At 41.7% G+C, this 23,962-nt stretch overlaps 2 protein-coding genes across 5 annotated transcripts in view; one reads left to right on the forward strand and one right to left on the reverse strand.

Moving 5' to 3' along the window:
• Window positions 1–5,469, reverse strand: part of ETFRF1 (electron transfer flavoprotein regulatory factor 1) — a 7,493-nt gene extending 2,024 nt beyond the window's left edge. Inside the window, exons 1-4 of one of the 3 annotated variants that reach the window (XM_083859534.1) lie at window positions 5,403–5,469; window positions 4,410–4,515; window positions 4,058–4,304; window positions 1,073–3,612 (exon numbers count right to left, since the gene is read on the reverse strand). In XM_083859534.1, coding sequence (XP_083715660.1) covers window positions 4,089–4,304; window positions 4,410–4,454 — 261 coding nt within the window. In that variant the 5' untranslated portion in view covers window positions 4,455–4,515; window positions 5,403–5,469 and the 3' untranslated portion in view covers window positions 1,073–3,612; window positions 4,058–4,088. Of the gene's footprint in view, window positions 1–1,072; window positions 3,680–4,057; window positions 4,305–4,409; window positions 4,516–5,402 lie in introns of those variants that run through there. The other 2 variants (XM_083859533.1, XM_083859535.1) reach the window with 2 other exon arrangements.
• Window positions 5,470–5,522: 53 nt separating this feature from the next.
• LOC310908467 (dynein axonemal intermediate chain 7-like) lies at window positions 5,523–23,689 on the forward strand. 2 transcript variants are annotated; one of them, XM_083859530.1, is made up of 15 exons: window positions 5,523–5,714; window positions 8,235–8,286; window positions 9,254–9,345; window positions 10,277–10,378; window positions 12,585–12,722; window positions 13,478–13,624; window positions 14,657–14,760; window positions 15,851–16,130; window positions 17,899–18,004; window positions 20,339–20,496; window positions 21,194–21,338; window positions 21,590–21,804; window positions 22,320–22,487; window positions 22,672–22,785; window positions 23,358–23,689. In XM_083859530.1, the coding sequence occupies exons 1-15, from the start codon at window positions 5,712–5,714 to the stop codon at window positions 23,631–23,633; spliced, it is 2,100 nt and encodes a 699-aa protein (XP_083715656.1). In that variant the 5' UTR covers window positions 5,523–5,711; the 3' UTR covers window positions 23,634–23,689. The 2 variants fall into 2 exon arrangements, with proteins under 2 accessions (XP_083715656.1, XP_083715657.1); XM_083859531.1 differs by having other exon boundaries at window positions 13,577–13,624; window positions 23,358–23,640.
• The last annotated feature ends 273 nt before the right edge of the window (window positions 23,690–23,962 follow it).

Genomic DNA, 23,962 nt, shown 5'->3' on the forward strand with positions numbered 1-23,962 from the left:
AAGGTTAAAACATGTTGGAGACAGTTATTTGCACATTTTATACACTCTTGATAATACATGAAGAATGTAGCAAAAGTGGGTTGTAAGCCTTGAGTAAATGGAAGTAATCTTAAGATTACTTTAATTTTGGTAACTGAGTCACACTGCATGTCAGATTAGGGCTGGTCTAAAATTCTGATGTTAATTTAACTAAAAGCTGTTAGGAGAATTTGTAGCTGAAATGTCTTATTCATCAAAAGTGGATTTCTATAGCTCTATTATAAAGCTATATATGAACCAATGGTGGGGTTTTTCAGCAAAAGTGAGCTGTAGCTGCCAGTCTAATTAAATTAGTACAAAATCCATTTAGATTAGCCCTTATTTACTTGAAAAAAATCCCAACCCAACTCCATCCTTGCCACTGTAGCGGTTTTGTCTTCCTGTTTGTTGAGATTTGGTGAAGCACGTTGGATTGCAGCTTGCACAAGCTGCTCCATCATCACTGCCCTGCCCTATTTGAGATGCTTCCACAAAACATCCCTGAGTGCTGTGTGTCCTGAGAGCAGCTCCTGAGCAAGCCTGGGAGTCACTGCCCATGTCACCATGTCAAACTGCCGTGAGTCAGGGAGTAACACCTTCTTACAGTAGCTTTATGTAACTGCTAAATACCTGGATCCTTGGTTTGCTCCAAAAGGAATTATTCTGACCAGTTTCAGTGCCCTGAAATTCCTTGCTACTTTTTTGCTGTGTGGGCTTTGTTACAGTAACAGGATAATGGGTAAATACTGACACACACAATCTTCTGTTCTTGTCTAGACTATGAAGCAATACAATTATTACCTTCAAAGACCATCAAACTGTAAAACAAATCATTGTGTCTCAAGTTTACATAAAGCTACATAGATGGTAAATCTTTCCTAACATTTCTTTATTCCACTGTCTTGTGTTTTCATGTTGAAAATACTTCTGCTTTTTCCTCTTGAGTGCCAACTTCTTACTAGAATGACTTCTTAATGTAATATGTTTACCTGGAATGTATTTTAACTATTTTTGTATAGTGTAAACTGAAACATGCACATTTTGTACATTGTGCTTTATTTGATGTGGAACATATGCAGTGTGATCCAGTTTTTCCATAATTTGGTTGTGTGACCTAGGAATGTTGGTCATGCCTGACATTAAGTTTAAAAAAAGGAAAAAAAAAAAAAAAAAGACCACTGTTTGTTTTAAAATTTTTAATGTTTTTAGGAGTATGTGCTGTGAGGTGATCTGGAACTTGTCATTTTTTTTGTCAAACTGTACTGCTCCTATTTATTGTAATGTAATAAAAAATAGTTATTGTGAGTGTCTGTCCCAGTTTCCTTTGCAAGAATTTCAAGTAACAGAGCATCCCACAAATTCCATGTGCTTGGCAGTTGTTCTCCATTCTTTCTTGTACTTCTGCTGGTGCTGCCTGTCCCAGAACTCCTATCCTTGCCCCCCTTGGTGTCCCTGTCTCTCAGAGGGGCAGCTGCTCACTGCAGGTGGAAGTGCAGAGGAGCTCAGTTGATGTGGAAAGAGTTTTTCACATCAGTGTGGTGGCAGAAACTGGAGCACATGTATTTCATCACAAGGTACTGCATTCTGCCATCACTTTGTAAATTCTGTCCTGGAATTCTATGAGGATGGGGCTGCATCCCCCCTTCCTCCTCCTCAGGTCAGCTGTAATCTCAGAAATGCTTGTTCAGCACCTGGCTGAGATCCTCTGGAGCTCTTCAGGAACAGTTCCCAGGAATTGGTGCTGTCTGAAGAGCTCCTGCTTTGTAACCAGCAGCCTTGGAAACTTATCTTGCCTGCTTGAAGAACACCCCTAGTGGAACAGTATTTTTGCTTTTGAAATTTCAAAGGAAGTTACTTACCTGGATTGTGGTCAGGATGGAAAATTGCTGTGACTATGCCCACTATAAAGAGTGGGCCTGAGTGAGGCCCTTGGTGCTCTCCTGGACTGCAGTGGGCAGTGACCACAAGTCTCCCTCTGTGTGTGGCCCCTCAGAGCCAGTGAGCTCTTTTTTGCTGTATTTGGAGGAGCAGCAGTGACAGCAGAGCATGGAATGATGCCCCCCCTTCCTTGAGGCTCAGCCCTTCAACTACTGACAAGATACAAAGGTATCCAAGGTAGGTGCTTCAGTGGATTCCAGGGGAATTTTATACCTTGTACATACTCCTTCAGGACTGTGAGTGTAGATACGCTACAGAAAATGTACAATGGATACTGCTCTCAGAGATTCTAAGTACTGTAGATTTGCAAGTAACACAGGCCTGTGAAGGAGTTGCTGTTGTGCATATAAGAAATTCTATATGAATCTTTAGTTAAATTGTTTTAAACTATGGACTAAGTGCTGTAAAGTTTAAGTGCTGTTGAAACTTCAGGCATAAACCACTGGTCAGATCTGGGGCTCAGTTTTGCAAGGGGGTCCATTCTGAATGAACTTTGTGATTCAACAGGAGCATCTCCCTTATTCCTTTATCCATACCCTTTCCATCCTTTTTGTATCCCCAGCATTGTCAGAGATACATTTGGGTGGATTTTGGGTTTAGATTAATTGATTGGTGATTGATTGATTGATTGTAGAGTTTAACTTGCTTTGTGTGCTTTAACCACCTACTAAATAGTGGAGTGAACCTTGTTGAATGGACTTTGTCACACTTTCACTTTTATATTGCACCTGATTTTGCTGATGCCTTTGCTGGCAATTCTTTGAGGGATCTTAAAACACTCCTTAGTGGCAGTGAAGACTTGCTACTGCCAACAGCTCTACTGCAGTGATTCCTTACCTATATTTCAAAGATTATTTCTCTCTCCAGTGTCATTTACTTGGTGGAAACACCAACCAACCCCACAGAGTATCAGCTCTGACACAAGTGTGAGTTGAGCCAAAGCCCACAGAGACAGCCTGGAGCAAACAGCCGTGGCCAAACTTCTCTTCCAGGGGTAAAGATCAAGTTTTCTATTCCTGCTGCAGCAGTTACACAACAGCAGAAATCAGCAGTAACAGGAACTGTCTTCAGGCCCCAAGTGCTTAAAGCACTACTGTTCAAATGCCCCCCCTTCATGACCCCACAGTTGTCTCCCTGACACAGCAAGGTGGTGCCTCTGCAAGTTGAGCAGATGAAGTTAAAAAATTGAAGAATTTACTTTCACAGAATCACAGAATAGTCAGGGTTGGAAGGGACCTCTGGAGACCATTTAATCCAACCCCTTTGCCCAGGCAGGGTCACCTGGAGCAGGTGACACAGGAACAAGTCCAGGAGGAGATGGGATGTCCAGAGAGGGAGACTCCACACCCTCCCTGGGAAGCTGTTCCAGGGCTCTGTCACCCTCAGTGTACAGAAATTCTTCCTCATGCTGAGGTGGAACTTCTTGCATTATGTTTATGGCCATTGCTCCTTGTCTTGTCACTGGGCACCACTGAAAAGAGCCTGGCACCGTCCTCTTGGCACCCGCCCTTGAGATATTTAAATGTGTTGATGAGATCCCCTCTGTCTTCTCTGGACTAAACAGGCCCAGTTCCTGCAGTCATAAGAGATGCTCCAGACCCCTCATGTGTATGGCCTCAGCTTGATCCTCTCCAGTAGCTCCTTGTCTTTCCTGAACTGTGGAGACCAGAACTGAACACAGCACTCCCTCTCCAGGACTGGGAACTTCACTTTTGAGAAGGTGCTGATTTCCAGGGGAAACAGATCATTCAGTGTGGAGCATTTTTAAAATCAGGTTCATCTTTCAGGTAACAAGCACAGCACCTTGAACTGACACCCAAACACACAGCTATGGAGTAAGAAGAGTTTCTGTTCAACACGTACATTGAAGCGAAACATAACAGGGCTGTGCAACCACTCCTTCCTGCAAAGTAATTTCATACCTGAAGTTTTAGTCTGAGGAGGTCAAAAGCAGCAGAGGAAAACCTACTACCCATAACCTGCACACCCCAAACCCTTCAAGTGACTCCTGACGCGGAGGCAGCTCCCTGATTTGTGCTCTGGAGGGGTTGGAAGGATTTACATTTCACTTCTTTTGCAGTTAGAGCTCTTTTATTGTTACCTTTCCTGGATGTGTGTGGTTACAGGCACAGTCAGGGCTTGTCGTCGTTGTAGTAGCGATGCTTCATGGCTCGGTATTTCCTCAGGAAGTACAAAGCCTCCAGCTCCTTTATAACAAATTCTCCCCGGGCAATAAGTTGTTTAATTTTTTCAGGGTCTGTCTCATCTTTGTTTTTTAGAAAAGCTGCTTTCAAACGGCTTCTGAAGTAGTCTGCTCCTTTGGGATACTCCCTTCCAAGGTACAGCAGCTTGGAAAGAAAAGAATAATGTGTTTTTAATTAACTGAGTGCACAGTGAAAGAGGGGGTTCATTTTCTGGTTAAGGAAGGTGCTGGTGGCATTTAAGACACTTACATTTTTGTACAGTTTTATCACTTCACTTCTTAAAGAATTGGCCATTCTCACATTTCAGTGAACTCTGTCCTTGTGTGAATTTTTTGGTTTGTTTGGGTTTTGTTACCTGAAGGATAATCAATTTGAAATTAGTCTTCTCTGTGAGTCAGTAAATTGCCTCAGCCATCCTAAAACTTCTGTATCCTACTGAGCCCAGTTTGCTCTACTTCTGCTTCTAATATCTCTCTTTCTTTTTCTTTCTTACTTTTTATTCCATTTAGTTTCTCATTATCTTCTCCCCTCCCCCCTCAAACAGAAAACAAGAAATTTGTAATAACTTTCAACAACTGGGACACTTGGTGCTGTTCATTGGCTGCTTCCTGTGCCTGCTTGCCTGGCTGCTCCTATGGTCTGTAAAAAACTGTATCTTCATATATATACAAATAAAGTGGTAAAGATCTATAAATAAAATACATATGTATGTATTTTATATATTTATATAGCAATGTTTATAATAACATATTTTGATGTATTTATTTTTATCTCCATAAATATTTATGTATCACATATTCTTATATTGTATATATAGATATCTCCATTTTATACATATACACATATATTTCTGCAACTGTCACAGAAATTCATACATTTTGCTTTTTAAAGGACTCTTTGAGTGCATTACAAATCGAGTCCAGTGTGCGCCGGCAAAACGTAAGGATAAGTGACAAAGTAACTGATTTTTATTTCTGTAACCACAAAATCACAGAATGGCTTGGATTGGAAAGGACCTTAAAGATCAGCTCGTCCCAACCCCGTGACACCTTCCACTATTCCAGGTCGCTCCGAGCCCCGTCCGACCCGGCCTTGGGCGCTACCAAATCACGGGCGATTGGAATCTAATCCTGCTCCCGCTGCGGGCCCTCCACTTCCCCCTGGCTCTGCCTGGCGCCCCGCTCCCCACAGAGCCATCCCCGGTTCCCCGCGGATCCCGGCAAGGCCGGGCCGGGACCTCACCCGCTCCCTCCCGGAGCCGCCGCGGCGCCGCTTTACGGCAGCGCCCGGAGCGCGCCCGGCCCGAGCCGCGCCTGCGCCCCCGCCGGGCGGGGCCTGCGGCATCCACCCGCGGGACCCTGAGGGACACGGGCACCGCCACCCGCTGGGGGCTGCCGAGAGCCGCGGGATCCTGAGGGACACGGGCACCGCCACCCGCTGGGGACTGCCGAGAGCCGCGGGGTCCTGAGGGACACGGGCACCGCCACCCGCTGGGGGCTGCCGAGAGCCGCGGGATCCTGAGGGACACGGGCACCGCCACCCGCTGGGGACATGGTGGGGCGGGGAAGGGGCCTGGGGTACGGGTTATGTGGTGGAGAGGGGATGGATGAAGTGGTGGAGTGTAAAGCGGAGTGTTCCTTGTTAGCTACCAAAGTGCCGGGAGGTGGAAAAAAGGCTTTAAGACTGGAAGAAGCACCGCATTATCTCCTGTGTGAGCCCCGGTGTAAATCCCTGTGCCGAGGTTTAACAGCCGGAACCAGCCGGCAGGTGGCTCTGACTTGGTCGCCAGGGTGGCTCTGTGTTAAGACTTCATTCCAAGAGTCATGTGTTAGTGGCTAATTTTCTACAGTATTGAACTTATTGTCATTTTTTTCAATAGATTATCACATCCAATTTTAACAGTATAGAAGTATATTTCTAATTATTCCTTTCTAGCTGATATGCTCATGTCGGATGTTCCCTTTCCTTTTTTTTTTTCCCTTCTTATCTTATAGGGTCCAAAACCAAAAAAAAAGGTAGGTAAGCAGAAACACACTGTAGTTCACTGTTGTGTTTATTTATTTAATCTGATTTTTTGTGGGTTCTTGTTTTTGTTTTTGTTTTTGTTTTGGGGGTTTTTTTTGGGCGGGGGGGGGGGTTGTGTTTTTTTGTGTTTTTTTGGTTTTTTTTCCTGGTAGCTGGCCAGGGTTAATTGAATCTGAAGGAGAAAGAGGCGTCTCCAGGACACCGAGCTGTTGTGCCTTTTGCAAGGAGGCCAAGTGTTCCTGCAGCGCTGCTGAGAGAGTGTGGCCAGTGCAGCCACTGCTTCTCTGTCTTGGCAACGGGTGTCCAGGCACAGAGGCGCTGTCGTGGCTCTGTCCCCGACATGGGGTGGCAGCAGGACCAGGACAGTGACTGTCCCCTGTGCTGGGCACTGGTGGGGCCACACCTCCAGTCCTGAGTCCACTTCCAGGCCTCTCACTGCAAGATGGACATTGAGGGGCTGGAGCATGTCTAGGGAAGGGAACAGAGCTGGGGAAGGGGCTGGAGCACCAGGAGCAGCTGGGAGGGCTCAGCCTGGAGAAAAGGAGGCCCAGGGAGGACCTTCTGGCTCTGCACAACTCCCTGACCAGAGGGGGTGGCTGAGGGGGGTCAGGCTCTGCTCCCAGGGGACAAGGGACAGAACAAGGGTGAACAGCCTCAAGCTGTGCCAGGTGAGATTCAGGTTGGACATCAGGAGGAATTTCATCATGAAAGGTTTGTCAAGCATTGGAAGGGGCTGCCCAGGGAGGTTTGGAGTCCCCATCCCACCATGCAGGTGTCCAGGGAATGACTGGACATGACACTCAGTGCTCTGGGCTGGGTGATAAGGTGGGGATTGGACCCAGCTTGGACTCTGATCTTGGAGGTGTTTTTCCAACCTGAATGATTTTGGGATTCTGCTATTTGAGTCATAGGCTAGACACAGAATAAGGGGAGTGAAGGGACAAAAGGCAGAAGTCCGTGGGAAACTGAATTGCATAAATTTATCCTTTGGGTTATTCTTAATTCAGTGATAATGAAATTATTTACCCCAGCTGTGCATCTCCCTCTTCTCACTGCCCTGTTAAGTCATAGGAATGAAAAACAAAGTTGACTAAAACCTGATTGCAAGTAATTGAAACAAACAGATTTTCCATTTTCAGTTTATTTATTTATTTATTTATTTATTTATTTATCAAAGTGAAAAGAACAATTTCTTCTCTGAAATCTTAATGGGTCGAAGTGAGTTTTACTGACTCTGTTTTGGGATAATTTTGCAAACTAATGCTTTGGTAACAAATGTGATAAGATGCACTCACACTCCAGTGACGCTTTATTGTCACTATTGTATTTGTCCCAGCTTCATGGCAATCTCTGTACTCGAAGTTGCATTTATATATATACTTATGCCAATATATTTATTGCCATGCCAAGTAGTGTGAAGTGAACAAATAGTTATTTATATCTGAATGTGTGATAGTCAGAATCAAAGTGTGAAATAAGAGTGTCTGTAACACGCTTGGTGTGTGAAGAAGGACCAATGGTCAGGTAATTTCTGAAAACCTCAAATTTAAAATAGTCATTCTAGGCTTATGCTGGAGGTGAACAGTGAACTGTCTGGGGTTGCAGTGAGATTTTATAACAGAAAAGAGAACTCTTTGATATTTTGTATTGTGAATGAGATGCTTCTAAATGCCAGGCTTGTCCCAAAATACATTTTCTGGTATTTCCTGAAATGTTTGAAGTTGTAACATCTAGTGTCTTAGCAGATCTGCCTGTTATTCAATTTCCACATTAAACCAAAAGATTTTAATACTCTTGTGTTGTGGCTGTGTTTGGGAATGTCTAGCATAGAAAAATACATTGATAGTAAGACCTTATCATAAAAAAGAGGAGAAATTTGACTCCAGAATGTGCATTACTATTCTGGAGATTTCATTTGCTATCTAGAGTGTCTAAAATCTTAGTTGAGGAATCACATTGGAAGGGCAAAGTTACAGAGTTACAGAACTGCCAAACTGTATTAACATAATACTGACATTTGTTCTATTCTCCATTATTGCAAACGTGAAGTCCCCTGGCAAAGGTGGAAAATCGAAGAAAGCAAGGGAAGCAAAGCTGGCAGGTACTGTGCACTTCATTTAGAGGGAATATGATAGACAGATTGTTTATTTTAAATAAATGGGCTGAAAATAACATCATGAACTAGATGTAAATTGCTGTCTGTTTCACAAAACAAATTATTCTTGCCTCTTTTCTCTTGTGGGCCAAATTCCGTCCTTGATGCTGCATCTCACTTCCCTATCAGAGGAATAGTCTCTTTTCTGGTTGTTCCTGCTGCAATTGGGAAGTCGGGAATTTACCATTTGTCAGTCCTGGTGGGGGCTTAAGCATGCTGTGACTGCCAGTGACTGCTAATCACTGTAAGATTTTGTGGTGGGAGTGGCAGCTCACGTGGGCACAGGCAGATTTGGGAACTTGCCTCAGTGCAGCACACACACACCTGACATGGTTTACTAGGAGGTGATGAAATCAAGTCACTGGGAACATCTGGATTGAGGCACAGACTGTGCCATTTTAGACTGAAGGCTTAGAGGTTGAATCAGTTTTCACATCCTCTCTAATTTTCTAGTCCCTATGGCAGCAAAGAGAAGCCAGAACTGTGGAATAGCAGATCCTGAAGAGGATTTCAATGAACAAACAGCTGTAAAATTAAGAAACTGGTGGTTGTAGGAAAGAAGGAGAGGAATTTGGGATTAAAGCACTGAGTTTCACTCAGGATTTTGGATTGAGAACCTGTGTCCATTGAAGCTGTAGAGGGAGAGACCACTTCTGCTGCTGCACTTGCTGGTCCTTGTTGCCACTTTTATCCTCACAGACTGATTGGGGCAGTGCCAGAGTTTTAATAGTACTCAAATTAATTTGGATCAATCTTCATATGGGAAATTTCTGTGCAGTGAAAGATAAACATTTATTGTGCTCTTAATGTTCATTTTACAGTAGTTTTATCCTTACAGTTGGTAACCAAATCCTTTTTTAGAAATTATTTAGGAAAGCACAGTTATGCTCTTGTTCTCTTTCCCAATCCTCAGCTGAAGCTCAGTTACGAGCTGAACAAGAAGAAGCAGAAAGACTTGAAAGGGAGAGACTATATCAAGAGCACTTGGCAAAGCTAGAGGCAAAGGTTAGTCTTTTACTAAATGAAAAAATCTAATCCTATTTCTAAACTTGAGACAAGGCCTGTAAAACACCAGTCATTTATAGGAATTAATTTCCTTAATTAACTTCCTAAAATAGAAATTTATTTCCTTCCTTTCCTTATGTGTTGGGAACAATATTGAGGAAATTTTCCAGTTTTGATAAATTTAAATGCATTACCTTTGTGATATGGGTTTCTTCACTTTGATTAAATGCCTTTTTTTTTCTCCATTTCCACTGTGCTTTCAATTGAATATATTTTTCATGTTCCCCATGAGGATATTTGGTACAAATTCCTTAATTGGTTCCCTCCTCGGGCAGATACATTGATTTGTGTTTGTATATATATGTGTGTGTGTTAGACTATGTATATTTATTTTTCTGAACAGTTTGGCATTCAGAACAAAAGCTGATTTGTAATAGATAAATATTTTTGTGTTTAAAAAGAAAAAAAAATATTTACAACCAACTAACTTTTTTTGAAAGTCACTCCTGTCTGCTCCTCTTGTACTTCACAGAATATTTTTTTCCTCCTAGGGAGAAGGTAACCTTAAAATAATAGAAATTGAAAGGGAAAAAATAAAATGATCTTGCACACTTTTCCCAGAAGATGCTTACATTTTTTACATCTTGTCTCCAGAATGGTGATATGGAAACTGTTCCAGTGAGAGGTTACAATCATATGTCATATTCTGTTTGTCATATGGCTCAGCAGCTACTGTGATGACAATAACATATTGCAAACTACTGCAGTCTTATCAGTATCTTTAATACAAAAAGCAAGTTTTCAGTGTTTGGATTTGTTTAAATAATAACTCATTCAAATTCCCAAATTTGTTTGTTCTATGTAAAATAATTTTAAGAAATAAGCCAAACATTTAACTGCTCTGTTTGATATATATATATACTTTTAACAGTATCAAGTAGAGAGGGAGTCTGAACTAGCAGAGCTTCATTCACTGGAACAGAAGTTTCTTTCTGCACAGCAGTGGAAAATGGATTGCAAAGAACAAGCCAAGGTAAGCTTTCTTCCCAAAATCTGCCCAGAGGTTTGGCAAGGAAGAGACTTTGGGAGCTTCCAGGTCTTGAATGTAAGTGTGTGCTATGACGGCATTTTGAATTCTATCTCAAAGCAGTGACAGGCCATGCTCACTTCTTTACTTTGGAGCACACAGAAAAGAAATGTGGGCAAAGAGGAGCCTGTCTGGTGATCAAAGTATCAGTGCCCCACACCTTACCCCAACAGTCACAAGGAATTGTAATTTCAGATGTTCTGGTATCTTCTTCCTCTTTTATTTCTTTAGTTCATTCTGCTTTTAACCATTTCACCAAAAAAAAGTTCTACCAGGGCTTAAAAAGAAATTTTGTAGAACATTCGTTTCAGTTCCTGGATATCACAAATCATCATTCAGAGAGAGAGGCTTGGCATTTTTTTTGAAGGATGTGGCACAAACCCAGGTCAGGGCTGGAAATGTACGAAAATGCAGCTAAAAGTTGATGGCTGCAGTTTGGGGTAACATCCATGGTGGTTGAATCATCACCCAATGGCATTATGTACCTGTCAAGTCCAATTTTAAGTGGTAAGGTGTGGAAATATAGTAGATTTCACTCTTGTGAATCCTGCAAACACATCACTCAGTAACAGTCTGATAATGAGATTTGGTCAGGTAAGGAACCAAAGGTTTCATATCCTACAGTCCTGTGGACACAAGGATTTTCTCTTTTTCTTGTGTACTGCTTAATCCTTTTAAAGTCTCTGCAGAAGAACTTCACAATCATAGGATAAATCATGTTAGAGAGGACTTCTGTAGTTTCTGTAGCTCAACCTCCTGCACCAAGCAGGGCAAAGTCTGATGTTGAATCAAGCTGCTCAGTTGGGTTTTGAAACATTTAGAGGTACCACAGCATCTTTGACAGCTTTACCACTCACTGTAACAGTTTTTTTTTCTGAACGCAATTGACATTTCTCTGGTACAGCTTGTGATCATTGCCAGCTGTTGTTTATAGATGTTTTTGACAAGCTGGAACTATTGATTTTAAAATAAGTCTGATAAAACACTGGTAGATTATAGGAAATGCCAGAGTTTCCGTTAGTCTGTTGTTAAGATTATTTAAGCAAAGGAAATATATAATAGCAGATTCTGAGTTTCCACATCTATTTCTCAACAATTTCAGTTTAGATGAAGTCATGCATTTACAACTTACCATGAAATTTATCCTTTTTCTCAAAATAAGTGCTGTTACTTCAAAGTATGTGACAATAAAAGTGAAGCTCTCTTTTAAGTGCAAAGATGTAAAAAAAAAAGAAATCAGATGTCTTATTGCTGAAAATTGATCAGTCTTTTATACAGGAGTTTCCAGTGCACTCAGCACTCCCCTATTGTTGTTTTGTTTGAAGTCAATAGGAATACTGATGGGAGTGGTTGGGAATGCAATCCTATAAGTGCTTTTGCTTTAAAAGATATGTTTTCCTTTGTAATGCAGTTTTCAGTAACAAGGGGTTATTAATCTTCACAGCAAACAGGAGGGCAATGTTTCATTAATATCCTATTCTATGGATAAAAAAAAATCCATTGTGGGTGATAAATTGATCCCAGGAGCCAATGTTAGGCTTATGTTTGGCATTGAGTTTAGTCTGCCACTGACTTTTTTCTTTCCACCACTTATAGGAATGACCAAGAGTTGATTTCAAAATAAAGTTATTTTAAAGATCCACTAATCTAGGATTTCACATTCCTACCAGAGGTTTCTACAACAGGAGAATTAATGCTGGTAAGGGAGAGGAAATCTCCTTCAGAGGCAGAGAAAGGAGGAGTAAAGATGTTGCATTTGAGGCTCTTAACTTTACTGCCAGTGTAGGAATTTTCAGTTTTCTTGGCGGAATCTGATCTGAGACCCACCTGCCTCTTCCACCTCTTCCACCTGCACCTTCCTCATTTCTGTTCTCAGTCATTTTATTCTTCCAGCCCCTCCCTTGTGGCAGGTACTGAATTCATTGCTTTTGTGGAGCATCCACTGATAAATAGGTATAAACAGCAAGTGTGAGGTGGGCAGAAGCATTGTATCACATTAATATCAAAGCCATGTTTCCTGTCCTAGGGATAGTAAACCAGGTGGTGTTAGAATCCCATCACTATAATATATTTGTCTTTCAGAATCCTCCTTTTTCTTGTAATAGCAGTGTGCAGCACACCTGTATCCACTTTTCTCTGAATTCTTCTGTAGTGGGAGCATTACCTCAGCTGTGATGGGACTCCTGACCCCACTGTACCTCAGGAAATCAACACTTTCATGAGCTTGTGGCGTGATGACCATGAGGAGGGCATTCAGCTTGTGATGGAGAAGGAGGAAGTGGTCCTAAATGTAAGTGTTAAAATGGTGTATTTCAGTTTAAGCTTAAACATAGCCTTCACAGCCCCCTCTAACTCATTTTCCCTTTTTTCATGGCCAAATGACTGAAAAAGACCTTCAACACCTAGAAGGTCTTCAATTTTTCTGTTTTTCTTTAATTACAGATTTATTGTTAACCCAAAGGAGATGTGTATTGACTCTCAATATGCATTTAAGGGATTTGTGTGCTCTGTTTCTACACTGAGGTTTAACATTCCAATACCCATATTCTCTTCCACTTTAAACCAGAGCATACAAACTCTGTATGATGTCAGATATAAATGCTCTGGTGGACAACAGCCTTATTTTGTAACACTTGAGCCAGTAAAATGTCATGTAAGAGCAAAAGTTTCCAGAAATGACATTTACCAACAGAAGTCACCAGCCATTGATAGCTTGTGAAGCAGTTTTAAGCAATCTGTGCCTGCTCTGTAAATTTGGGATTTTATTTTCATTTGTGCTGACTTTATGTTGTTTTTCAGAAAGTTAAATGGGGTCTTCTAGAAACTGGGGGGGAGGGGGAAGTTTCATGTGTAATACAGGTTTCATTGGGCTGGTTTGGTTTTGAGGTACATTTCCTATCTGTCTATTAAAAAAAAGGTTATTTTTGTGACCAAAATCTGTTTAAGTACAAAGGAGGTAGGTTTGCCTCATTTTTTATGACAGAACACATGATATGTTAAGGATGGTGTCAAAACAGATACTCTTCCCATGTAAATGTCTTCTAGTTGATTGAGAAGTATGAGTGTCTTCTGTTGGAGGCATCACCAGATGAGATCACAGAAAAACAACGAGACCAGTACCTGGAATTTATTTTGCAATTGCAGGATCTGCTTCATCAGAAGTACAATGAGGCTACACAGAACCTGCTCAAAGTGAGTGAGATTTACTGCTTCGAAGTTGTGACACGTGCACATAAGTATAACTCCAAATGTCCTTTAATGATGGTTGGCTTTTTGTTTGGTCCTAAGCTATCACAGAGATGAGTCTATGAGTTTCCAAATCATGTTTATAGCACTTGCCAGACTTTGTAATTATTCAAAACTCCTGAAAATCTGAACTTTACAGTAGAAAATCTCATCATCAATTTAGACAAGAATAAACTATGGGGAAGTTTTGTGAGATTTGGAGATGATAAAAACAAGAGGTGGTGTATGAAATTTGTTGACTGTACCACAAAAAGTAGATGTGAAAAGCAGCTCATAAGGTTGCTGTGTACACATCTTTTTAATACAAGTTCATGTGATTAAAATATTTTTGAAACTAAGCTCTTGGGAAAGGTGAAGAGTGCTCAAACAAGAAAATGATATTGTGCGGGAGAGTTTTTTGAGCTGCATGTGTAGGTAGTGACCTTGCTATCTCAAGAATATTAATCAAATATATATAAGTATGTTTAGCAAAGGAATATTAGTGAAATAGTAAACCAGTTGTATGTGCACAGTCAAACCCCCTGGAAGTTAAGAGTTCTTGAATTCCTGTTTATTTGAATTTAGGATTAAGTTCCCAATATAATCATTATTTCCCAAATTCGATGTTGCTTTAATGATAAAATAGTGTGTGCAGTGACTCTGGGGTAGGAGTCCACTATTGCTCAGTAAATCCTTTTTTTGTTCATTTTTAAATAATTTGTCCTGAGAATTAGGGAAATAATGGAAGAATCCCTGTTTGGCAGTGCTTGGCTCACAGAATTTATGAAGTCAGAGGAAAAAAAGGAATGTAGTTCAAATTTTAAGAAACAGATTTGAGTTTATAACTGTTGTGCTTTAGTACATAAATACAACACAGCTGGGCTTGGTCTAGTGTTTTTTCATTCTTATATGTATTTTTTAATTTATTCATTCAAGTAAATATAGATAAATCAAAGTGAAATAAATAACACATGTTTTAAGTGGCTTTTTTCTTTGTAGACAGCCAGTATGTATGAAGATTCTGAAACTGGGAATATGCACACAGTCATAAAGGATAAAAGTAGTACTTTCTGTATTTGGGTCAATCTGAAGAAGAAAGCAAGGTACAGCACACTGAAATTATTAATTTGAAATGAGGCCTGGCTTTGTTGAGTAAACACCAAGAATCAATTTCACATCATCTTTTTGTTGTTGTTGTTGTTGAATAGCATCCATTCTGCAGAGTCTCAGTGCTGGCTGTTGCCAAGGAGTGGTTTAGAGATATATAAATTTCTTTCTTAAAATGCAACAGCAGAACCCTGTCACTGCCAGAACAAATTTGGAAGAAAAACAATAAAGCTCATGCATAGAATTGAAATTCCTCTGGAAGCAGTGTTTCTTGCTGATGCATTTAATATTTTCTAAGTTGTTCCAGTTGCTTTCAAAGCAGTGAATGATACTTTGTGCTCAGTTAGAGAAAATATTTTAGAGCCTTGGATGCACTATCATTTCTGAATCTTGAGTTTTGTGGTTTTTGGATTACCATTTAAATGGTACATTCTCAAAATGAGATTTTTGAGCAGACTTCTTACTCCCACTCCATAAATATAAGGAATAAAGTTTTAAAAGTACTTTATCTTGACTAAGGACCTGTTGCTGTGAGTTTGTTAGATAGCAGGGTGGGTGCTAAGCAATATCAGAGTGACCTGCAGGGAGAGCCCATAGGGGTTAAGTGTTAAAGCCTTTTGGCCAGCAGAGAGATGCACTTTAATTATTCCACCAACAATTAAAAGCAAAGTGTTCCTTTACTAGAAGATTTTTAGAACTTGTCACCAGCTTATCTTGTCCAAAATTAAGTATTATTTGAATTATTTTGAAAGGTGCTGAGAGTGATATAACACAAACAGCTGTGCAGGGATTTTCCCAATAAATGAGTTTTACCAGGAGTGTAGTTTCTAGAAGAGCTGCCATCTGATCCTGCCTCACTGTCATCCTGTCATGACTTCTTTTTGGAACTTCTGATTCCCTTGATGCAGTTGTGGCTGTGCTGGAGGGTCTTACAGACAGCTGCCAGCACAAGCACTGTGACATCCCACAACATTTCTCAGATGGTGCAACAAATCCCAAAAGAGATTTGACCCTTTGTGAGGAAACACCAAGTGAAGTGCTGCCAATCTCACTAGGGCCTGCTGTTGTTATCTCTGCCCTTCCCAGGTTCAAGAACTTTGTGTTTGAGGGGGCAGGACATGCCTTTGACCTGCCCAAATCCCTGGCTCTGAGCAGCGTAGCCGTCCGTGTGCTGCACACCTGCTATGACCACTTGTCTCCCCTGTGGGTGCAGTGCCAAGGGCTGCCCAGGCAGGAGGCCCCAGACACCAAGGACTTAGTTGAGCATCCTGAAGACTCTGGGAAAGAACCTGGAGAAGAGGAGGAGGAAGGCAGGGAAGAACCCAGCGTGCCTGCTGCAGAAGAAACAAGTTCGAAGGAGAGAAAGGTAGGTAAAAAACCTCCTCAAAGGATATTCTACACTTGAATCTCAGTCACAGTGTCCTGTGCAGGACAGCCAAATCCTTAAATGTTTCATTAGAAAAGGCAGCTTGTGTCAACAGTGTCATAGATCTTCTCAAGGGGATGGAAAGATGGAAAGAAGAAAGGGAAGTTTGGGCAGACTGTGCAGTTGGCATTTGATTGGTGGTTTAAGAGAAGGATCAAGCATGACGTGCCATTGCAAGATATTTCTATAACTATCTGGCATATGTACAGATGAATGGATTCTGCTTCTGCAAAACTGACAGCCCCACAAAATCCCTGCAGGAATCCAATTTTAGGAAAATTTGCAACGGGCAGAGTAAGATTCCTGAGTTCAGCAGGTGTTGGCTGTGCAGGTGCCTGGCTGCTCCATGTCTGTGTGCTGACCCTTTGCTGTTAGAGGGTTTTTCAAGTACTAATTCTGGCTGCCTGTCCTCTTTCTCAGCTGTCTTCCATGGAATATGTTTGCTTTAGGTGTAATAGAAGTTGCCTGGTTTTGCATTGTCCTTACTGCATTTGGAGTTTTCACTTTGTGTATCACCTGTGGCTTTCAGATAAATGCCCTGTGTTCTCTACCTAAAATTTCTGCAGAAATAACTGACAAAACATCAAGTTTTAGGCCTATTTGCTATGTTTGGAGCAATTTCACGGGATATTCTGAGTGGAAAGGGACCCACAAGTATCCTCTACTCCGACTCTTAAGTGAATAAATTCTGGGATCCATGCAGGGATCAAATGGGGATAGAATGGGGTTCATGATCATGGCTTTTCTCCTTTTCAGTCCCTAACACCTTTGTAATGAATCAGTGCTTGAAAATCCTGTGTCTCCTGGTTCCTTTCTTTCTTTTTTGTATGACAGACCATATCTTTGGGCACTTTTCACCTACATTTTTCAGACTTTCTTTACGCTCCTTCATTTTATTCCCTCTCTTTTTCTTTCCCACATCTTCCACTCTTTCTCTCAATCCATTTTGTGAATTTTCTTCTTCCCTCTGAAGGCTCCACTTCTCTCAGCTTCTGTCCTCTCACCTCCTGTCCTGTTGGAGGAGATGTGTGTTCTTCCCACGTGCTGGCAGGCACAGCCAGGACACAGAAGGTGCTGCGCCTCCAGAGGAGTCTGCTGTGGCATGGATGAATCCCTGTCTGGGTTGGATATTTGTCTGGAAATCCAGGGGAATGTTTCTCAGCATCCTCCTCTCTGTCTGTTCCTTGAGCTCCCCCACGTTTCTGTGTGTAAATACAGTGTGAAAGGGAATAAATATCATGGGCTAGGCACAAGTCAAAGCCACAGGTGAGGCTCTGGCACAGTTTCGGTGTTGGTTTGGATTCAGCCTCAACTTGCATTTTACTTGGTGCCTCTTGGTGCCATTTTACACTCTGCTGGCTGTAAAATCAGCAAAGTCATAACTTTTGAGTGCACACACTCCTGAAAAAGTATTGGGTGCTGGTGCTTGTTTGGTACTCAGGGAGCTCAAGATAGAATTTGCTGTGGAAATCAAGTAATAACTTTGTCTCTATTTATAAGTCCAGTTCCAAATTAGAGAGTACCTTTAATGAAAATATTTTTGCTGGCTAGGTAGAAATGACTTGTCTTAAAACCTTGACCCTGTAGCAAGATCGATACAAATGTTCCTGTATCCCTTCTCCTTAGGCCTCCTTGGGGGAGGTGATACTTTCTTCTTCATTGTGTTTGTCTGTGACTAATGGAAAAATGTCTCTTGCTTTTTGTCTAGGAGAGTGCTGCCTCACTGAAAGAAAACAGCGATAACACAGATGATGTAAAAGAGACGGAGGAGAAAACTGAGCAGAATTCAGACACCTTGGAGGTTCCATCACAAGGTATTTGGTTAGTCTTCATGTGCAGGACTAAAAAAGTACTTAGGCTAAGTATTTTCTATGTTAAAAATTGTTCCCTGTGAGGGTGGTGAGGCCCTGGCACAGGTTGTCCAGAGAAACTGTGGCTGCCCCATCCCTGGAAATGTCTTAGGCCAAGTTGGATGGGGCTCTGAGCGACCTGGGATAGTAGAAGATGTTCAGGAGGCTGGAACTGGACTTCAAGGTCCCTTCCAACCCAGGCCTTTCCATGATCCGTGGAAACACTGCAATATCTCTGTGTGAATGGAGCAAAGTTTATAAATATAGGGATGTTTTGATAACACTTGAGTTTTGCTGACATTTCTATTAATGATTGTTACATGTGGAGAGATAAGAGGACAGATAGGAAAATGGAGTTTGTCCCCACACTTACTTTTATTATTTATGGTTAGGTACATGCTTTTTATCTTTATATAAATATGTGTATTATTATATTTATGTTTATGAGTGAGACACACAATCATTATGAATCTGCCAGGCTCTGGGGAGATTTACTTCCTCAGAAAACGATGATTCCATATCATGGTAGGCATTGGTGTAGTGTGAGGTGTTACTGAGTATTCCCTAAATGGGTACTTAAAATGAGATACCTGCTCTTACACCTGGTTGAATGAAGGCCTAATTCTAGGAAATAAAACCGTTTGTCTCTCCCATGTAAGTTACAAATTTCTCCAGTGTTGTGATGTTGTCCTTTGGTTTAATAAGAGTGAGTTTTCTTGTGGTACTGACTTAAATAGAACAACTGCAAACAACTATTAGCATAATTTAGCTGCACTTTACAGCGTTTTTCTTCTTTCCCACCCCACAACGCTTTGGACTGAGCACAGTCCAGTGAACCAGTTATCAGACTAGACCCTAAAAGCAAGGTTTTCAAGAGAATATTAAAGACTTGGCCCTCATGTGGAGGAATTTGTACTTTATTTCTGTCAGGCTTTGAAAACACCTACCACAATATTAGATTAAGTGGATGTGCACAGATACCAATTACACCTGAATGTTTTCCAGCTTGTTCATCTGTTTTAATAAGGAAAGATGGGAAAAAACTGTTTTTTCTGGCACACTCATGGTTTGCAAACCCTTTCAATCACTTTTGAGAATAGCAGTGAAAGGATGCTCAATTACCTTAAAACAAGGAGCCAGGTAAATGAGGGTTAAAACCAGAAATGCAACAACAGAGAAGTGTGACAGTTTTTCTGGATTTACCCTTATTGCACCACTGTTAAGGAGATTAATTACCTTGGGACAGTAAATAGCTTCTTTAGAAGATACCTATATATTTTTGTATTATTATTTTAAAAACCAAGTTAAAGTATAAGCTGCCACTGTTAAATGCAATAAAATGTTTTTTACTTCTGGTAAGTTTGTTGTTCAGAATATCTGCAAAAGGACATTATGGTGGTGTGTGATACAGTGGAGTCAAACCTTCAAACCTCTGCAGAATGTAACTAAATCTGACATAAAATTAACACCATTGTCACTTTTTTTTTTTTTTTTTAAGCTTGAAGACAATTTATAGAGAGAGTTGTCAGTTTTTGATATGGTCTTACTCTCTCAGAGCAAATTTCATAATAATTACAGTAGCTGTTTCTACAGTATTGATCACTTTTTTCTTGATTCCTGTCAACATTAACTTCTCTGCTCCTGTACCATCCCTTGTGATGTTTTATGTGGGCTGGTTTGGTTTTTTTAAAGAAAATATTTATGGCCATTTTTGTCCACAGTGTTTCTGCCTTTTACTAACATTTTCCAACTAATTAAACACTAAGTTCTTACATTTGTGATATATAAGTAATTATGCATAGGAAAAAAAAGGAATTATATTTGTTATCTGAAAATTGTGTTTCATGTTAAATCTCTCTCGCTCTTCATAATTACCATGTCTTTCACCTTCAGCACGTGGCCTTTTAGTGTCTTATTTTTATATATCTTTTTATTTGCTTCATTTCTTTTTATATCAATACAATCTTACTAAACCTGTCCAAAATCTACTGTATTATTGTGCTTGTGAAACGCCTATGTGGTTAATGATGGACGCATTTTGTCAGTAAATCCTTATTCCTATAGAAATCATTTGGAACCGGCCACAAACCCAAAAGCTCGGCCCCAAATCAAGAAATGCTTTTCACTGCCCAGCTCTCTGCCTTTCCCCACGTTTCAGAGATTATTGAGGAGCACCAGCAGATGGGGCTGGAATGCTGCAGTGAAGCACTTCCAGCGCACAGTGAATGCCGAGGGGACTGGGAAAGGTCGGTGAGTTTGGGCACCGGGGTAACTCCTGCTGTCTGGTGCGTTTTCCAGAGGAGGAGGCACCGCTGCAGGAGGAGGCAGGAGGCAGAGAAGAGGCCCCACGAGTTGTTGATTTGCAGCAGCTGGTGCCCCTGGGGGGTGTGTACCACATCGATGCCCTGCAGCTGCCGCCCCAGGTCCAGGACGTCGGGGACTGGAGCATGGTGGAGGTGAGGGGGGAAAGGGATCAGCCCTGCCGCCCTGGTCCACCGTGGGGAGCTGCTCCTGAGGGTTGTCGCTGCTGTCACAGGCACTGGACACGACTTCTGAGCAGCAAACTAATGAGGCAAGGTTTGCAAATCATCAGCTTTTCATATGTGAAAGGTAAAAGCACAGTGCTACCAGAAATCACTGCTGGTTCAGCTCCAGGCTTTTCAGGCTGGTTGAGGACTGTGGTCACTGTGTTCTGGTTTCCTCTAGTGCTGACCTACCCACAAATTGCACGGTGAAGCTGGAAACCTTTAGTAAACAAAATTCCCAATGAGCCAAACTCAGAGAGCAGGACTGTGGGCAGGGAAGAGCCTGGGATGTTCATTCCCAGCCCCTGTGACCTCCCCTTCCCTCTGACACTGTGGGGACAGGGTGGAATTACACCTGCTTTTGCCTCCAGCTGCTCCTGGATTCTGAGGCTGTGGATCTGCTGGAAATTGCTGTGCCCATGGCCCTGCCTTGGGGCTGCCCTCAGCAGCACAGGAAAGGTTCCAAGGCCTCATGGTAGCAACTCTTCTGCTGCCTTCAAAGTCATAGTTGGAAATGTGCAATATTATAAAATCAGTTTAAATGGTGCATTAAAAACTTTGCAGTGGTTAGATGAACTCAAAGAAAAAACCCTGCATTTTCTGATATCCTTTTCCTCTCTTGCCAAAGCTGCTGGATGTTGGATTGGAGGTGTATCCATATTCCCCAGACGAGGCTGAAGATGGCCCACAGGCAGCAGTGCAGATAACCTTGAGGCTTCCTGATAATGTGATTTATTTTCAAGTGCCTGTGGTAGCCCGATGGGATCCTGCAGGTACAAACTTAGGACATAAATTTAAATTTCAATAGTGGAATTTATGCCTGAGTTGGACTCTTGTTACAGTCCAGCTGTAAAGATAAGGGGCAGTTTGGTGTCCAGAAATAGTTGGGGTACTTCAATGTGAATTGATTTGGGGTTTTAAATTTTTTTAAATTATTATTACTTTTTTGGTTTTGTTTTACTTCAGCATTACTGCCAGAAGCTTTCCATGTACATCATTGTATCTTTCCCTCCTTTTTGTCCAGGCCAGCAGTGGAGAACTGATGGCATTAGCAGCACAACCTATGAAGCAGAAGAAAAGAGCATCACCTTGGGGATGGGTGCCTTTTATACAGTAGCCCTTCTCCAGGATGCTCACCTGAACCTGCCCTATCAGGCCTGGGAATTGCATCCTACTGGTGTGAATGAAGGACTCTTCACAGTCACTGCAGTCTTTGCAACCATTCAGATACAAATTAAGGTACTATCAGTAATTTTTTAATCAAATATTTTCAGTTAAAAAAAACCCCATAATTACTACAGTGTCCTGATTAAGAATTTGGGATGCTTCCACAAGAGCAATTTGAGTCTCTCTTCCTTTCCAAGTACTGCACTGGTTATTTAATTTCAGTTGTTTACTATGAGACCTGTTCCACCTGTTAGAGGCCTGAAAATTGTTCCTCTCTCCTCCCAGCTCTACCAAGAGAAGTTAAAGCATTTCTATGAGCATGCTACTAATGCTCCCTGTTTCTTCTCAAAGTTCAAGCTACTCATGATTATCCGTCTGTTCATTGCTGTACAAATCAGTACACCAGTGTCATTTCTCAATTCCTACACAAACCTGGCTTTCTTCAGGATCTGTAAATGAAAGGTCACAGCCCAGAGTAGCAGATGATGTGGGTAATACCCAGCATAGCAAAGATATCAATAGTTGAAGCCTGAAGCAGAAAGTAGCTTCCATGACCAGTAAGTTGCTTTCACTGGTTTGTACAACAGGATAATCAGTGTATGTTGTCTTCAGTAGTGGTGGAAGAGGAGGAGGTGCTTTCCCACATCACAGGAAAATGGATGAGTCCTTTTGCCCTCAGAGCAGCTTTGAAAAGAGCTGGAGTGAACATTTTCCCAGCAGAGTACTCTCACAAGTATGTCCCTGTGCCCAGGAAGGTGAGTGCCAGAGAGTTTCCTGGTGGATTTTACCCTGTTTTTCACTCAGGTCACCCTCTCCTGCACTGAGACCTGCTGTGCTGCCAGCTGAGCCAAGGACTGGAGTAAAGCAGGCCCTGGCATTGCTGTAACACAGGGAAACAGAAGGAGATGTGTTTTGTCTGATTTGTCCTTGCCACTGCAGGCTGCCCTGGCAGAAGTGAAGGCCTATGAACAGATGGCTCTGCTTGCAGCTGCTTTTGCTTTTGCTCACAGCAAGTGGAATGGAGAAGCAGGGCCAGAGCAAGTTGTGTTCAAGGTTTGTGGAGCCAGAGCAGACTTCCAGAGCAGACCAGCACTGACCCCTGCCCCAGTTAGACAGAAACAATTAACTCACCCCTGGTGGCCTCAGCCCCTGCCTCAGTTCAGTGTCACACACTGCACTTGGGAGAGCTCTCAGGGACACAAGTCCCAGCAGCAAAGACTTGCTAAGGAAAGTGGAACTGGTAAGTCACCAAGGGAGGCTTTAGCCAGAGCTTCATGCTCTTCAGAGGCCCCTTGAAAATCAGCAGTCTGCTCTGCCAGTTTTTTAAAGAACAGCTGGGCCTTTCTTCCTGGCTGTAGGGTTTCCTTTGCTCCCTACTGCAAAGGAGGGAATAACAACCTCAGTGTTGATTTGTCTCCACCTGTGAACTAAAACAAATGGTTAAAACTTCTCCCAGCCAACCAAACAGTCCCAGGTGTGGCTGGAGAAAGGTGACACACCCCAGTGCTGAGAGCTGGAGTGGCTTCCTCACCCTGGGGTTAAATGCCTGTGACACACAAATATTAGACTTTGTACTCTGATAGTGGCACAGGCTTCACCTCACAGAGCATTTTCTCCTGCAACAGGTGAGTGAACATCCTACAGCAGGTTCTGCCAAAGACAACAACTGGTCTCTTTATATGTTCAGTGGTGAGAAAATACAAAACCTCAAGCTCACTGAAACCAGTGAAGCTTTTTCAGAAGAGCTGAAAGAAGAGTCTGAATTTCACTCCACACTCTACCATATGCTGAAGGATTCTGCCAGCAGTGAAGCCATGGATAAAGTGGGAAGAGCTGGCTTCCTGTTTATTGATTCTGTGTATCAGCTGCTCCTTGCTACCAGAGTTTTAGCATACTCTTAGATACTGCATGCTTTCCTTTAAAACTTTATTATTAAAAGCTTTCAATAAAGTTACATTTCAAGTCTTAAATCCTTTTATATTCAGATCGTTGAAACAGGTTCTAAAATTCAAACATTTCATCTTTGTTCAAGCAAAATAAATTCTTTATTCTCTTGTGGCTAGACCACCTAGACATGTTTATTGCTATTCTGTTGTAAACCTCAACAGAGCTGAGACCCTTTTAGCTACTTTTAAAGATGACTTTTGTCAGAATGGGAAAAAGATACTTTTTTTTTTTTTTCATTTCAAGTCATGCTTTAAAGAAAGAAAGTTCATCTCTCCCCCAAAAA

The sequence above is a fragment of the Zosterops lateralis genome, assembly GCF_965231275.1.
Source record: "Zosterops lateralis genome assembly, chromosome: 4".
Classification (NCBI taxonomy): Eukaryota; Metazoa; Chordata; class Aves; order Passeriformes; family Zosteropidae; genus Zosterops; species Zosterops lateralis.

Bases quoted from the DNA above. Each gene is read 5' to 3' on its own strand.
- LOC310908467 (XM_083859530.1), top strand. The intron at 12,723-13,477 runs GTAAGTGTTAAA...AATGTCTTCTAG, and splicing joins AGGAGGAAGTGGTCCTAAAT to TTGATTGAGAAGTATGAGTG. The intron at 22,786-23,357 runs GTTTGTGGAGCC...CTCCTGCAACAG, and splicing joins CAGAGCAAGTTGTGTTCAAG to GTGAGTGAACATCCTACAGC.